This window comes from Bufo bufo, chromosome 5, assembly GCF_905171765.1.
Source record: "Bufo bufo chromosome 5, aBufBuf1.1, whole genome shotgun sequence".
Taxonomy (NCBI): domain Eukaryota; kingdom Metazoa; phylum Chordata; class Amphibia; order Anura; family Bufonidae; genus Bufo; species Bufo bufo.
Genome location: NC_053393.1, coordinates 84,244,095 through 84,261,379, shown reverse-complemented (window position 1 = coordinate 84,261,379; position 17,285 = coordinate 84,244,095). Strand labels below are relative to the sequence as shown.

Sequence of the window (17,285 nt, the reverse complement as noted above, 5' to 3'; positions counted from 1 at the left end):
AATAGGACATGTTCTGTAAAAAGAAGCTGTGGTGATGTCTGCTACATGAGGAGAGGTAAGTGAAGGGAGAGGCAGAGCAATGCTCAGTGTTATGGTTATTTAACTGGGATTGTATGTTAGGGCTGAAGGGAGGGGTGTTATTTACATGGAACTGCGTGTTGGAGGTGGCTGGGGAGGGGGTGATGTTATTTACATGGGAATGTATGTTGAAGGCTGCTGTGGGAGGTAGTGATGTTATTTTCATGGGACTGTATGTTGATGGCAGTTGTGGGAGGGAGTGATGTTATTTACATGGGACTGAATGCTACAGGGGTCTGAGGGAGGGAGGGAGTGATGGTATTTACATGGGACTGAATGTTGAGAGGGTTATGTGTACATGGGATTGCATGTTGGAGGTGGCTGGGGAGGGGGTGATACAGTCCTGATCAAAAGTTTAAGACCACTTTAAAAATGGCAAAAAATCATATTTAGCATGGCTGGATCTTAACAAGGTTCCAAGTAGAGCTTCAACATGCAACAATAAGAAATGGGAGTGAGACAAAACATTTTTTGAGCATTCAATTTAATGAAAACAATGAATAAACTGAAACAGGCTGTTTTTCAGCTGATCAAAAGATTAGGACCACACCTCCAAAAAAAAACTAAACCCCCCAAAACAGAAATTCAACTTCCAAACATGAACTCAGTAATGAGTAGCTCCGTCGTTATTGTTTATCACTTCCAAAATTAGTTTCGGCATGCTTGATGCAAGCGTTTCCATGAAGTGAGTGGGAACATTTCTCCAAGTGGTGAAGACGGCCGCACGAAGGCCATCTACTGTCTGGAATGGTTGTCCATTTTTGTAAACTTCCCTTGCCATCCATCCCCAAAGGTTCTCAATTGGATTTAGATCAGGGGAACATGCAGGATGGGCCAAAAGAGTGAGGTTATTCTCCTGGAAGAAGTCCCTTGTCCTGCGGGCATTGTGTACTGTAGTGTTGTCCTATTGAAAAACCCAGTCGTTACCACACAGACGAGGGCCCTCAGTCATGAGGAATGCTCTCTGCAACATCTGGACATCGCCAGCGGCTGTTTGACGCCCCTGCACTTCCTGAAGCTCCATTGTTCCACTGAAGGAAAAAGCACCCCAGACCATTATGGCGCCCCCTCCACTGTGGCGCGTAGAAAACATCTCAGGTGGGATCTGCTTGTCATGCCAGTAACACAGTGTGTATTACTCATACAGCTTCCGGCCTGTGAGATCCAGGGGGCTGGATCTCACAGGCTCTTCACCGGAAGGCAGTGCAGATGCCTCAGGAAGGCATTGCACTGCCTTCCATGCCATCGGGTCCCCCACACAGCCCCATGGGGACCCGATGGCACCAACGCCGCCGCCGCACCAGGTAAAAGCCGCAAACTGCAGGTCTGAATTGACCTGCGGTTTGTTGTGATCGCCGACATGGGGGGGTCATGGGACCCCCCGCACATTTAGCAGAGGTGCCTGCTCAATGATTTGAACAGGCACCTTGTTCCGACACCGGGCGGCGGTGATCGGAAAAACACATGACTTAACGGTACGTCATGGGTCCTTAAGGACTCGGGAACCATGCCATACCGATACGTCATGGGTCCCTAAGGGGTTAAAGGCATGTGGTCCTAAATCCTAAAAAAAATCAGCTGAAAAACAGCCTGTTTCAGTTTATTCGTTGTTTTCATTAAATTGAATGCTCAAAAAATGTTTTGTCTCACTCCCATTTCTTCTTGTTGCATGTTGAAGCTCTACTTGGAACCTTGTTAAAATCCAGCCATGCTAAATATGATTTTTTGCCATTTTTCAAGTGGTCTTAAACTTTTGATCAGGACTGTATTATTTACATGGGACTGTATGTTGAAGGCGGCTGAGGAGGAGGTGAAGTTATTTACATTGGACTGTATTTTGGAGGGGGCTAGGGGAGGGAGTGATGTTATTTACATGGGACTGTATGTTGGAGAGGGCTGGGAGAGGGAGTGATGTTAGTTACATGGGACTGTATGTTGATGGCAGTTTTGGGAGGGAGTGATGTTATTTACATGGGACTGAATGCTACTGGGGTCTGAGAGAGGGAGTGAGGTTATTTACATGGGACTGTATGTTGAAGGCAGCTGGGGAGGGAGTGATGTTATTTACATGGAACTGAATGTTGAGAGGGTGATGTTTACATGGGATTGCATGTTGGAGGCGGCTGGGGAGGGGGTGATATTATTTACATGGGACTGTATGTTGAAGGCGGCTGGGGAGAAGGTGAAGTTATTTACATGGGACTGTATTTTGGAGGGGGCTGTAGATAGAGAGGGATGTTATTTACATGGGACTGTATATTGGAGGGGGCTGGAGAGATGGTGTGATGTTATTTACATGGGACTCTATGATGGAGGGAGGGAAATAGTGTTATTTATATGGGACTATATATTGGAGGGGCTGAAGGGAGGGTAGTGATGTTATTTACATAGGACTGTATTTTGTAGGGGGCAGGAAAGATGGTGTGATGTTATTTACATGGGACTGTAAGGTGGAGGGAGGAAGATAACTACAGGGGGCACTGCAGGGGGCATTATAAATACTGTGGGCACTTCAGGGTGAGCATTATAACAGAAGGGGGCATTATTAACACTGGGGGCACTTCAGGGCGAGCATTATAACAGTAGGGGGCAGTATAAATACCGGGGGACTGTAGGGGTATTCTAAATCCAGGGGACATTATAGGCGTTCTTATTACTACTGGGGGCTCTATAGGAGGGACTTATAGATCCACCTTATTTCTACTAAGAGCACTATGGAGGGCCTTATTACTACTGAGGGGTCTGTAGAGAGCTTTATTACCACTGGGGGAACAATAGGGGGCCTTATAACTACTGGGGGCTCTGTGAGGGTATTATTATTACTGGAGGGCTCTTCTACTAATGGGGCACTCTTGGGGAGCATCACAGTTGGGGGCACTGTAGTGGGCAGTATTACTAATGGAGGCATTCTTGGGGAGCATTATCACTGTTGGGGGCACTGTAGGGGGCAGTATTACTAATGAGGGCATTCTAGAAGGGAATTACTATTGGTGGGACTATGAGGAGCTATTACTATTACTATGGAAGGGGGACTATCTGTATGGCACTATTATTTCTTCAGGATAGTAATTGGGGGTATTGGGGAGCACAGCGAGCAGCAGGATAACACTGTTGGGACTCCAAGTAAAAAAGAGAAGGGTCCAGCTTCCAAATAACTGAGTCTTTTTAATTATACAGTGCAGTAAAACCATAAACATCCAAGTCACTTGGATATTTATGGTTTTACTGCACAGTTGACTTGAATGTTTATGGTTTTACTGCACTGTATAATTAAAAAGACTCCACGTTATTTGGAAGCTGGACCCTTCTCTTTTTTATTGGATATATACCCTCACGCCCAGGTTCCCGGCGTGGTCCGTGCATCCTCGCTTCGCCTCAGGTGAGCGCACTACTTCTGCTTCTTTCCGTTACTGTTGGGACTCCAGGTTGAGGGAAGATGATAGAAATGTGAGGAAGTTAAGATGTCTCTGCAGAGACGAGGCGGCTGAGAGAAGATGTCCGGACCAAATGGGGAATATGAGAAGATCAGAGAAGATCTACATCAGAGACTCCACCTGGAGGTCCTGTATGTGACAGGTATGTGCTGCTGTATAGCAAGAACTGTAAAATGCAGTGAGGGGGGGACGACGACGACGACTTAGAGAACTGGGCTATATTCATTGGAGCTTGGGCCCCGGATCTTTTGAGACCCTAGCAACGCCCCTGAGTAAGTCTCTTTTATTAACTTTCTCTACATGATAAATTCCACTTGCTGAAGTGACACAATCCCTTTAAGCTCCATTTAAACAGAGCAGCCATCGTAAGACTGCTTTCACACAGTCAGTGTTTGCTCAGTGACTTTCATCGGAGAGGCTACATTCACACAGCATCGTGCCGCAATATATGATGACAGATAGGACACGTCCTATCTTTTGCGGTGCAGAGGCACGGACCATAGAAGGGCTTTCATGTGTTTCTGTGGGCTTCCAGGTCTGTACCTCCACGCTGCAAAAGGTACATATCCTATCTTTTGCCATATCTTGTGGATCACAGACTTATTGAAGTCAATTGGTCACCGCAATGCGAAGTTCACATGGCTGGTGCTCGTGTTTTGCGGTCTGCGTGATTGTAGCCAAATTGTGAGTCAAAACCAAGAGTTAAACCTACACTTGTGGTCGTGGCTCATCAGGAAACCGTGAATCCTACGGGTGACTACGTGACCTGCCTAACTAATAGGACTAAGCGGCTTGAGTTGTGCCATAACCGCTGCGTCGTAGGGGTACCTGAATAAGAGGGCATCCCTAGAGGAATGAAACTGAATGAGGGAGGGTAGGGAGGGTATGCCGAATCCACACAGGACGAGGTGGTGTGGGCGCGCCTAGCTATATGAAGGCGTGGGGGAGGGGAGGGGCGCCCCTCCCACAAATACAGGCCAATAAATCGGCCTTAATACTTGTGGTCGTGGCTCATCAGGAAACCGTGAATCCTACGGGTGACTACGTGACCTGCCTAACTAATAGGACTAAGCGGCTTGAGTTGTGCCATAACCACTGCGTCGTAGGGGTACCTGAATAAGAGGGCAAAGCACCAGAAATGCGAAATTAGGAATTTATTACATACAATTCTTACATCACCAAGTGCTGAAATGCAAGCAACATTTCCTGCTTAGGTTGGGGAATGTATATATTAAAGCAGGAGGATCGCCAGCGGCCTAATTTGCGAATAATATGAGCCGGGACCTTGTTACTGGACGCAGCGGATGCAGCGCCAATCCGGAATGAGTGACCAGACACGGTGGCAGGATTCAACCCTAGATTCGAAACTAAAACACGGACATGCTCAATGAATTGTGAGGTGGTTAACACCCACGTGGGAAACGGCAATAGCGACCCTTAAGGATCATAACTTGCTAGGGTGGTTAGCAAGTGTTGCAGGACCATGACGGGATACCAGGCATGTGCCGTCAGGAAAAAGGTCATCTCTGTAGGGGGACCAGTCTGGGACGTCTTGCTGACCGGTAAGGACAAAACTAGACCATCAGGACTACTGATCAGCTGATTGATTCTAATGAACCTGATATTGGAGTTCTCTACTGTGGCAGTGTTATCGGAAATTAAGACAACAGTGAATTGGGACCACAGGTGACCCCAGGCAAGAACTGGACTGTCTTGGTTAGCTGCATCAGGGAGGATGGCTAGTAACCGAGATATGAATGACCTGCCCAGAGGAATGATTCACATGGCAAAGTTCAGGATGCCCAAGAGTGACTGCAGATCCGCCTTGGTTGTGGCTCTGCCTAGTTTGAACCTGTGAATGACGTCTCTAATCCTGACTAATTTCTCTTCTGGCAACCTAGCTACCATGTTGTCGGAGTCCAACACAATCCCTAAAAAGGTGATGACAGTGGAAGGGCCTTGAGTTTTCTTAGGTGACACGAGAACCCCAAGCTTGGAAAAGACTGCCAACAAGGTGTCAAGGGCCAGCGGAGGTCTGTCAGGGCATTCGATCAATAAGAAGCCATCAAGATAATGAATGATGTGATCGCAGTGGAATTCTGTTTCTAAGATCCAGTGAAGGCTCTGCGTGAACTGGTCAAAAGGCAGGGGCTACTCTTGGAACCAAAAGTGAGCTTGGTGGCGAAATAGTAAAGGTCCCGCCACTTGATGCCATGCCATTGCCATAGCGAAGGCATGATAGGGAGGAGTTTAAAAGTATCGGATATGTCAGCTTTAGACAAGTAGGTGCGGGGCCCACACTGCATTATGGTGGCTATAGCATGGTCAATGGTTGAGTATTTCATGCTCACTTCTTTGGAAGGGATTAGGGAATTGAAGCTGGGAATATGGGAACCGTGAGGGGCAGAGATGTCGTAAATTAATCTTTCTTTATTGCTGAATTTGCCCGTCACTACCCCTACCGGACTGACCCTCCAGCGATCGAACGGTAAGGTCGCGAAAGGCCCTATAAGAAAACCTTTTCCGAGCTTGGTTTGAATCAATGTGTCTATGGCATTGGGTGCTTTATTGGCTGACTGTAGGTTGCTGCATTTGTATGTCACCTCAGGAAGTGCGATCAAACCTATATGGAAGCCCTTCTTGAACCCCGAGATTAGAAAATTAACGAACTCAGGGTCGTGATGACCCTGCAGACAGTGTTGTAAATAATCAATGTCCACTACGCTCAGGTAGGTTTTATCTGGTTTTAAAGTACACACCACCTTGGGGTGAGCCCGGAAACAATTGGTGCACACGTGGAGAAGGCGACATTGACCATAGTAACAGGCTGAGAAATTGTAATTATTACATATTTGGGATCTACCTAGAAATTTGACAGGACGACCCAATTTGTCAACTGTGCCAAAGCCCTTATTGGCCTCTGACGGGCCGGCAGCAGAGGTACTGGGTCTTATGTCCATACATCCAGCTGCCAGGTGACACCAGTCGGCGGTGTGAAAAATAGATTGACACCGAGCACAAGATGGGGCTTTGAGGCCGAAAAAATGTCTACAGAAGAGCTCGGTGTTAATATTGACCCAGTTAGTGGAGAACTGGAACTGACTAAGGGCTTCTGCGGCTTTTGCAGAAAAAAGAGCAATGGTAATCATAAAATGCAGTACCGCTGTACTTGTGCCCCAAGTCAATCACTCTGTAAAGATACAGATCTAGCTCTTCTCTTCTATCTGGGCGTACTGAGCAAATTACATCTTGATACAAACTAAATGCCAGAACAAACTCAGGAATAGTGAGTTTACTATTCTCACGACTCCTGAGAACCACAGAAACGTCACCACAGGCGATGATCTTGTTGTCAGAAATATCCCTGGTGGCAATCAATAAAGATGCGAGATTCATATCTCTGCCCTCTAGAATGTCTTTCTTGATGTTAGCTCGGATGAAATGAGCCAGCATGATGACGGGCACAGAGGGTATGGTACCTGAGGAACCTGCGGCTGAGGTGGAGGCAACTGGAAGATACTGAGAGGGATTACTGGCGGGAACCTCCCAGGCCTCTACAGTCTCTAACCGTGCATGGATGTTATTAATCGAAGACGACAAGTTGTTGACCATTGCATGCAATTGGGTAAGAGAAGTCTGTAGATTCGACATAGACCCCTCCTCTAGCTGTGGGCCTGTGGTACTGGCACCCAGTAAGCGGTACAGTTCAGCCTTCTTAGCCAAAGCCGAGAAGGGGGTACCCCTCTTCAATAACTCAGAAGTAAGCCTAGGAACAGTCCAACTCCGGAGTGACGGAATACTGCCCGCTTCAGAGATCCTGGTGACATTCTCATCCATCGAACCCTCCATGATATCAGACGCATGCGACATTGCTGACTGTGGACAAACATCAGTATTTTAGAATGGTACAGTGTTAAGGTGCGCCGTCACCTGAGTGAACAACCATGCGTGCCATCATGAGTGGGACGTGCATGCGCCGGCACGGAAGCAATTTGAAGAATAGTGACGTGAACCCACTCCCCTGACACAAGAACCACCTATATGACGCTGAACTCGTGACGAGGCGAACACCGTGAAGCCGAGACCGAGAAAAGCATGGGAGAAGAAACTGACAGCAACCATGCCAACGTTGGTCATGGCGTGGACTTACCGAGACTTCAGAAAGAACCTGCATAAATAAAATAACAAAGAACTTATAACGAACATGATAACAGCAAAATGCAACAAAGAAATAGTACCGACCCCTGCACCTGCACATGCAGAGATATATATATTCTCTTTTTTTTTTTCTCTTTCTACCTGATCCAACGGAAAACGAAGCCACGGAAAAGGTGAAGCTGCAACCTAAAAGAAGATGATTGGCAATTACCTTGCGAAAACACGCTGCGGAACCTTAAAGAGTCCCCTTGTATTTGATATATATGTATATATATATCTTTTTTTTTTTTTACAACCCAAACTTCCACTTTCTTTTTTTTTTTAACCACTATCACCTGCTGCCTGGAGGCTCCAGCAGACCAGATGAATCAAGAGCCTACCAGAAGCAAAACAGCCTAGCATGCACCCCTGCCTCACTACGAGCACGGCGGCCCGTGCTATACATTACAATGTGCCGAGAGCGGAGTACCGCTGACTCCTGCAGTCTGCCGCGTGGGGAGCCGATGCTGCCAGGCAGAAATGTTCCGGTGCGGTGGTGCTCCTTCTTACCTAAAGGAGCCGACACACCGCCAGCTGGACTGAGAGGACGAAAGACCGCAGTAAGTCACTTACCCAACCCGGAAGCCGAGAGGCAAGAAGAAACACGTGAAGCAGAGCAGGTGAGCCTCCTCAAGCAGGACACACGTAGCACTCATCAGGATGTCGAATCCACACAGGACAAGGTGGCGTGGGCGCGCCTAACTATATGAAGGCGTGGGGGAGGGGCGCCCCTCACACAAATACAGGCCAATAAATAGGCCTTAATACATAGATAAGGTATAACGGAAAGATTTGCACCTGTTCTGTGTTTTGGACCTGCACTTGGTTTTGGCTCACAATTACTGATGAAAATCACTGATCAAGCACTGTGTGAAAGTGACCTATCTGGGGTAAAATTATTATTAAAACGATCATTCATCCCCTTTCAGTTTGGATTTGTCAGCAGCACATCCCTTGTTTAACTTTACCTTTGATTGCCTTGCTGGACCTTCTTTATTTGTAGGTGATCTGGATTTGCACTTATCTGGTTACAATCTGTTTTGCCGCGAATATTGGTCTCTTATTTGGAGTTGTATTTAGCATAGCAGTTGGAGTGCTTAGATTAACCAGGTAAGAACCGTAAGTATGTATTTTATTGTCTCTGTCTATTAAAGGGGTTATTCCATGACTAATGTACAAAATTAAAATCAGACATCATGTAGTACATGACAGCCTCTTTCTGAGGCTACTTTCACATTAGCGGCAGCCTTCGTCATTTCATACTTTTATTCCGGCCGCCTCTCGCCATGTTTGCCATGCTGCAGCTGGACCTCCGGCCCACCCCCATTATAGTGAACGGGGCAGCAGCGGATTTCCGGCGGCACGCATACAGTAGCATCCAGCGGGTGAACAGCCTGCCGGATCCGTGCTGAACAGCCTGCCTGAGAAGGCTGCCGCTAATGTGAAAGTAGCCTAACAAAGCTAGAACCAGCCCTGGACCCCACATGGATCTAGTGATCTTCACATTCATTGCTCTGCTAGAATTATATCAAGCTGACAGCTCAAGGGGAGTGTCCTTTCTGATGTAGCTAAGGGTGTGAGTCTATGCTCTCCCTATCACAACTCAGGAGGCAGTTAAGAAACTGTGCATGTGCGGCCTTCTCAGTGAGCAAGACAAAGAAATAAGAAAAACAAACAACGTGGGTGGTATGTAAATATATATAGTAGCATATAAATATATATAGTATGTGTGTATATTGTAGGGATTTCCCAAATGGTAGCCTTCAGATAAATACACAGTAGCCTTTTAGTGGTGGAAATCAAAGTAATAAATGTCTTTTATTGTTGGCACACCACAATTCAACAGGCAATAGTGATCAGCTTACTTCAGCTGACACTTAAAGAAAAACAAATCAGTCTTGAATCTGAACTATCACATAGAAAGTTTTAGGGCACAGTACTCCCCACGGAGTGGATGGGAACCTTGCTTTGTCCTTTGCCTCTTGGCAGAGACCCTCTGATTTTCACTCGGCTCCAAAAACACACAGCTACACAGAGCTCCACAATCAGCCAGGTAATCCTCACCCCTGACCCTGCTGGCTGACTTTTTGTAAGCTGTCAAAACCCGGCCTGGACCATGGGGAACAGCCACCCACCCTGCACTTTGGCTGCTCCCAGTAAGAGCCGGCCCGGATGAGCTTTTCACAGCTATGCTTACTATCAAAGTGTCCATCAGCAACTGCTGCGGACATATGCACTACTGGCTCCTACTTCACAGAGGCCAGGAACCTCGATGACACATATCTTCCATCTATGATGGTCCCTTGTGCCTTTCTACATATCCCCCCCACTCTGCCCAAAGCTGGGGGTCTGGGCAACTCCAGCAAACATGCAGTGTACTCTGGATAGGGCATCCGATTTTCCTTGTAGCCTGCCCGGCCTATGCTCTACCGAAAATCTAAAGTCCTGTAAGGCTTGAAACCAACGGGTGACACGGGCATTCTTACCCTTTTTCTCTCTTAACCATTGCAGAGAGGCATGATCCGAGACCAGTGTAAATCTCTGTCCCAGGAGATAGTATCGGAGACAATCAAGGGCCCACTTAATGGCTAAGCATTCCCTTTCAATTATAGAGTAATGCCGCTCTGACGGGGACAGTTTTCTGCTGAGGTAACACACGGGATGTTCCTCCTCATTTATGACTTGAGACATTACTGCCCCTATGCCTACTTCTGATGCATCTGTCTGAACAATAAATTCCCGGGAGAACAGAGGGCGGACTTACGTTTTTGGAAGGCCTCTTCAGCCTCCGGGGACCACTTGATCACAGCAGACTTTCCCCCTTTTGTAAGGTCGGTCAGGGGTACTGCTATTTCTGCAAACTTAGGAACAAATCTCCTGTAGTATCCCACAATACCGAGAAAGGCTTTGACCCGTTTCTTGGTAAGTGGGCGGGGCCATTTTTGGATAGCTTCCACTTTAGTTACTTGGGGTTTTATTATACCTCTTCCCAGTGGCGTACACACAATCCATGGGGCCCCTGTGCGAAACTGATCTATGGGGCCCCCTCCCCGTCGCCCCCCCAACCTGCCTCCAAGCCCCCCCCCCACTACCTCCCCTACTAGTGTTGTAACTATAGTGTAATGGGCCACAGTGCAAACATTTTTACAAAGAACCGGCAGATTTTCTTACTAAGGGCTCTTTCCGTGCAGGTAATCCGCTGCGTGACTGAGAGCCAAGCCCCATTCTGGACAGCAGAGACACGGAGCAGTAACATGATTTACTGTGATCTTTTTACTACAAAATCACGGTGACAACTTTATGTCTCTGTGATTTTGTAGTAAAAAGATCACAGAGAGGCACAGAGCATTACCAATCATGTTAATGCTCCGTGTCTCTGCTGTCCGGAACGGGGCTTGGCTGTCTTTGACGCAGTGGATTACCCGCACGGGATCCGCTCCTGTTAAAGAGCCCTAAGCCCAATGCATGGCTACACTTACCCAGTCCTAATAAAATCTGGTCCTACCTCATCCAGGGTGTCGCTGGTATCGGCGTGATGTCCGCTGGATCCAGAACAAGGTCCCTGTGGTGAGAAAAAAAGAATAATCACATAAGGAAGGGATGGTGACTGCCCCTGTGAAATCACCAGCAGGGGGCACTGTGCTGGCCTGGAAGACTGAGCCATGCCAATGTATAGCAGGGTAATCTAGGACATTTCCCCTAAGTGCACAGTACTAATGCCCACCTTGTGGCCCCTCACAGTAGTTATGCCCACCTTTGTTCCTGTCACAGTAATTATGCCCAGATATGCGCCCCCTCATAGTAGTTATGCCAAATATGTGTCCCCTTACAGTAGTTATGCCCAGATATGTGCCCCCTCATAGTAGTTATGCCAAATATGTGTCCCCTTACAGTAGTTATGCCTAGATATGTGCCCCCTCAAAGTGGTTATGCCAGATTATGTGTCCCCTCACAGTAGTAATGCCAGATTATGTGCCCCCTCACAGTAGTAATGCCAGACTATGTGCCCCTCACCTAGTAACGCCAGATTATGTGCCCCTCACAGTAGTTATGGCAGATTATGTGCCCCTTCACAGTATTTATGCCCGGTTATGTGCCCCCTCAAAGTAAATATGCCCAGATATGTGCCCCCTCAGAGTGGTTATGCCAGATTATGTGCCCCCTCACAGTAGTAATGCCAGATTATGTGCCCCTTCACAGTATTTATGCCCGGTTATGTGCCCCCTCAAAGTAAATATGCCCAGATATGTGTCCCCTCAAAGTGGTTATGCCAGATTATGTGCCCCTCACATTAGATATGCCCACATATGTGCCCCTCACATTGGTTATGCCAGATTACATGCCCCGTCACAGTAGTTATGCCTTCATATGTGCCCCCTCATAGTTATGCCTTTATATGTGCCCCCCTCACAGTAGTTATGCCCACATTAGGTGCTTCCTCAAATTAGTTATGGCAGATTAGGTGCCCCCCTCAAATTAGTTATGGCAGATTAGGTGCCCCTCAGTAGAGATGCCAACTTTTGTGCCCCCTCACTCTTGTTGTGCCCACCAAACCCCCCTGCCCCCAGTCTGCAGCGTTAGAAAAAAAAAAATACACATACTTACCTTCTTCCCTGATGAGAGGAGGCAGATTGCCGGGCTTTCAGGTCTCCTCCCACAGCAAGCAGCGCGATCTGGGGCCAGCAGGGGGAGCTCCTGCGCTCTGAAGATCAGTGAAGCAGGGAGCAGAGAGGTTTCCCTGCTTCACTATGGAAATGGAACTGCCTGGCCGGGTGTGAGTGAGTGTGCTCCCTCCTTCCCCCCCCTCTTCCTTGACCCTCCGCCCCCCCACCCCCATATTATACATGTAATGGAGGCATGGAGCGCTCTGATGGGGCCCGAAATTGCCACTGTACTTCATGCCGGGCCCCATCAGAGCGCTCCATTACATGTGAGTACAGCGGGGGCCCTGCCAGCGGCCTGGTGGGGGGGGTCCACAGGCGGCCGGGCCCCCTGGAGTGCCGGGCCCGGTCGCAACTGCGACCCCTGCGATCCTGGTATGTACGCCACTGCCTCTTCCTACGATATATCCCAAGTATCGAGCCTCTTCCAGCCCCATGGCACACTTACTTGGATTTATAGTGAATCCGGCCTTTCGTAGCGCATCTAGGATGCTCTGAACTTTACTGAGGTGACTCTCCCAATCTTGACTGAAGATCACTATATCATCCAAGTAAGCGGCCGTATATTCCCGATGTGGGCGTAAGATTTGGTCCATAGCTCTCTGGAAGGTGGCGGGGGCCCCTTGCAACCCAAACGGCATCCTAACGTACTGGAAGGACCCTTCCGGTGTAGAAAACACCGTTTTTTCCCTAGCTTCTCTCGACAACGGAATTTGCCAGTATCCCTTTGTAAGATCCAGGGTCGTTATGTATCGAGCTGGCCCTAGTCTCTCAATGAGCTCATCCACCCGGGGCATGGGATAAGCATCTACTTTGGACACCTCGTTTAATTTTCGGTAGTCATTACAAAATCGCCATTCTCCATTGGGCTTCGGGACTAGCACTATGGGACTAGACCACCCACTTTTGGATTCCTCAATTACTCCCAGTTTTAACATTCTCTGGACCTCTTTGGAAACTATCTCCCTTTGGGCCTCAGGTATCCTGTACGGTTTTAAATTTACTCGTGCCTGAGGTTCCGTTAGAATTTCATGTTCTACGACCTTGGTTAAGCCAGGGGTTTCTGTAAACAAGTCCCTATTCTGCTGTAACAGGAGCTGGCATTGGTATTTTTGGGAAGGAGACAGGGTTTCGGCGATTTTTACATTGTCGATGGTGGCGTCTGGTTGGGTCAACAGGCATGGGCTCTCAGGAGGGTCCCTATCCTTCCATGGTTTTAACAAGTTGATGTGGTAGATTTGATAGGGCTTTCTCCTACCTGGCTGATGTACCCGGTAGTTAACTTCGCCAAACCTCTCAGTTATCTCATAGGGCCCTTGCCACTTGGCCAGGAACTTGCTCTCCACTGTGGGGACTAAGACTAAAACACGGTCCCCAGGACTGAACTGTCTAAGACGGGCCGTCCTGTTGTATATGTTTGCTTGCGCCTCCTGTGCCTGGAGCATATGCTCTTTCACAATAGGTGTCATTTGAGCTATTCGCTCCTGCAATGTAGTCACATGTTCAATGACACTTTTGTAAGGCGTGACCTCACTCTCCCAGGTCACCTTAGCGATATCCAACAGGCCTCGTGGATGCCTTCCATACAACAACTCAAAAGGCGAGAAACCTGTTGACACTTGGGGTACCTCTCTGATTGAGAACAGTAGATAAGGCAACAGGTAATCCCAATCTCTGCCATCTTTCTCAACCACTTTTTTCAACATGGCCTTCAAAGTTTTATTGAAGCGTTCCACCAGGCCATCTGTCTGTGGGTGGTACACTGAGGTACGCAACTGGTTAATTTTTAATACTTTACAGAGATCCTGCATGACCCTGGACATGAACGGGGTTCCCTGGTCAGTCAGGATCTCCTTGGGCAGCCCTGTTCTGGAGAAAATCTGAAACAGTTCTCTGGCTATAACTTTAGAGGTAGCTTTCCTCAAGGGCACCGCCTCAGGGTATCGGGTAGCATAATCCATTACCACTAATATATATTGGTGCCCCCTTGCGGATTTTACCAAAGGCCCGACTAGATCCATCGCAATTCTCTCGAATGGTATCTTGATAATTGGTAATGGTATTAGAGGGCTGCGGAAGTTTGCGACTGGAGAGGTTACTTGGCACGTAGGGCAGGATTGGCAGTAATCCTTAATTTCTCTGTAGCACCCGGGCCAATAAAACCTCTGCAAAACCATTTCAAGAGTTTTATCAGCCCCTAAGTGTCCCCCTAATACATGGCTATGTGCCATGTCCATTACCATGCGTCGGTATGCTTTAGGAACCACGAGCTGTTCAACTAATTCTTCCCGGATTTTAGTCACCCGGTACAACAAGTTTTCATTCATTGCAAAGTGAGGGTACCTTTCGTCTGCCCCTGGCTCTTGAGGTGCCCCATTGACTACCCCCACATTGTTTAACCACTTCAGCCCCCAGTGCTTAAACACCCTGAAAGACCAGGCCACTTTTTACACTTCTGACCTACACTACTTTCACCGTTTATTGCTCGGTCATGCAACTTACCACCCAAATGAATTTTACCTCCTTTTCTTCTCACTAATAGAGCTTTCATTTGGTGGTATTTCATTGCTGCTGACATTTTTACTTTTTTTGTTATTAATCGAAATTTAACGATTTTTTTTGCAAAAAAATGACATTTTTCACTTTCAGTTGTAAAATTTTGCAAAAAAAACGACATCCATATAGAAATTTTGCTCTAAATTTATAGTTCTACATGTCTTTGATAAAAAAAAAAATGTTTGGGTAAAAAAAAAATGGTTTGGGTAAAAGTTATAGCGTTTACAAACTATGGTACAAAAATGTGAATTTCCGCTTTTTGAAGCAGCTCTGACTTTCTGAGCACCTGTCATGTTTCCTGAGGTTCTACAATGCCCAGACAGTACAAACACCCCACAAATGACCCCATTTCTGAAAGTACACACCCTAAGGTATTCGCTGATGGGCATAGTGAGTTCATAGAACTTTTTATTTTTTGTCACAAGTTAGCGGAAAATTATGATTTTTTTTTTTTTCTTACAAAGTCTCATATTCCACTAACTTGTGACAAAAAATAAAAAGTTCTATGAACTCACTATGCCCATCAGCGAATACCTTGGGGTCTCTTCTTTCCAAAATGGGGTCACTTGTGGGGTAGTTATACTGCCCTGGCATTCTAGGGGCCCAAATGTGTGGTAAGGAGTTTGAAATCAAATTCTGTAAAAAATGACCTGTGAAATCCGAAAGGTGCTCTTTGGAATATGGGCCCCTTTGCCCACCTAGGCTGCAAAAAAGTGTCACACATCTGGTATCTCCGTACTCAGGAGAAGGTGGGGAATGTGTTTTGGGGTGTCATTTTATATATACCCATGCTGGGTGAGAGAAATATCTTGGCAAAAGACAACTTTTCCCATTTTTTTATACAAAGTTGTCATTTGACCAAGATATTTATCTCACCCAGCATGGGTTATATGTAAAAAGACACCCCAAAACACATTCCTCAACTTCTCCTGAGTACGGGGATACCAGATGTGTGACACTTTTTTGCAGCCTAGGTGGGCAAAGGGGCCCATATTCCAAAGAGCACCTTTCGGATTTCACTCCTCATTTTTTCCTGAATTTGATTTCAAACTCCTTACCACACATTTGGGCCCCTAGAATACCAGGGCAGTATAACTACCCCACAAGTGACCCCATTTTGGAAAGAAGACACCCAAGGTATTCCGTGAGGGGCATGGCGAGTTCCTAGAATTTTTTATTTTTTGTCACAAGTTAGTGGAAAATGATGATTTTTTTTTTAATTTTTTTTTCATACAAAGTCTCATATTCCACAAACTTGTGACAAAAAATAAAAACTTCCATGAACTCACTATGCCCATTAGCGAATACCTTGGGGTCTCTTCTTTCCAAAATGGGGTCACTTGTGGGGTAGTTATACTGCCCTGGCATTCTAGGGGCCCAAATGTGTGGTAAGTAGGTAAATGACCTGTGAAATCCGAAAGGTGCTCTTTGGAATGTGGGCCCCTTTGCCCACCTAGGCTGCAAAAAAGTGTCACACATCTGGTATCTCTGTATTCAGGAGAAGTTGAGGAATGTGTTTTGGGGTGTCTTTTTACATATACCCATGCTGGGTGAGATAAATATCTTGGTCAAATGCCAACTTTGTATAAAAAAATGGGAAAAGTTGTCTTTTGCCAAGATATTTCTCTCACCCAGCATGGGTATATGTAAAATGACACCCCAAAACACATTCCCCAACTTCTCCCGATTACGGAGATACCAGATGTGTGACACTTTTTTGCAGCCTAGGTGGGCAAAGGGGCCCATATTCAAAAGAGCACCTTTCGGATTTCACAGGTCATTTTTTACAGAATTTGATTTCAAACTCCTTACCACACATTTGGGCCCCTAGAATGCCAGGGCAGTATAACTACCCCACAAGTGACCCCATTTTGGAAAGAAGAGACCCCAAGGTATTCGCTGATGGGCATAGTGAGTTCATGGAACTTTTTATTTTTTGTCACAAGTTAGTGGAATATGAGACTTTGTATGAAAAAAAAAACAAAAAAAAAAAAAACAGCATTTTCCACTAACTTGTGACAAAAAATAAAAAATTCTAGGAACTCGCCATGCCCCTCACGGAATACCTTGGGGTGTCTTCTTTCCAAAATGGGGTCACTTGTGGGGTAGTTATACTGCCCTGGCATTTTCCAGGGGCCCTAATGTGTGGTAAGTAGGTAAATGACCTGTGAAATCCTAAAGGTGCTCTTTGGAATATGGGCCCCTTTGCCCACCTAGGCTGCAAAAAAGTGTCACACATGTGGTATCGCCGTATTCAGGAGAAGTTGGGGAATGTGTTTTGGGGTGTCATTTTACATATACCCATGCTGGGTGAGAGAAATATCTTGGCAAAAGACAACTTTTCCCATTTTTTTATACA

The 17,285-nt window shown here is 46.7% G+C and overlaps 1 protein-coding gene across 1 annotated transcript in view; it reads left to right on the top strand.

Annotated features, from left to right (window-relative positions):
* SLC26A7 (solute carrier family 26 member 7) overlaps positions 1-17,285 on the top strand; it is a 102,409-nt gene that overhangs the window by 40,589 nt on the left and 44,535 nt on the right. Inside the window, exon 11 of the mRNA XM_040433260.1 lies at positions 8,713-8,819. Coding sequence (XP_040289194.1) covers positions 8,713-8,819 — 107 coding nt within the window. The remainder of the gene's footprint in view (positions 1-8,712; positions 8,820-17,285) is intronic.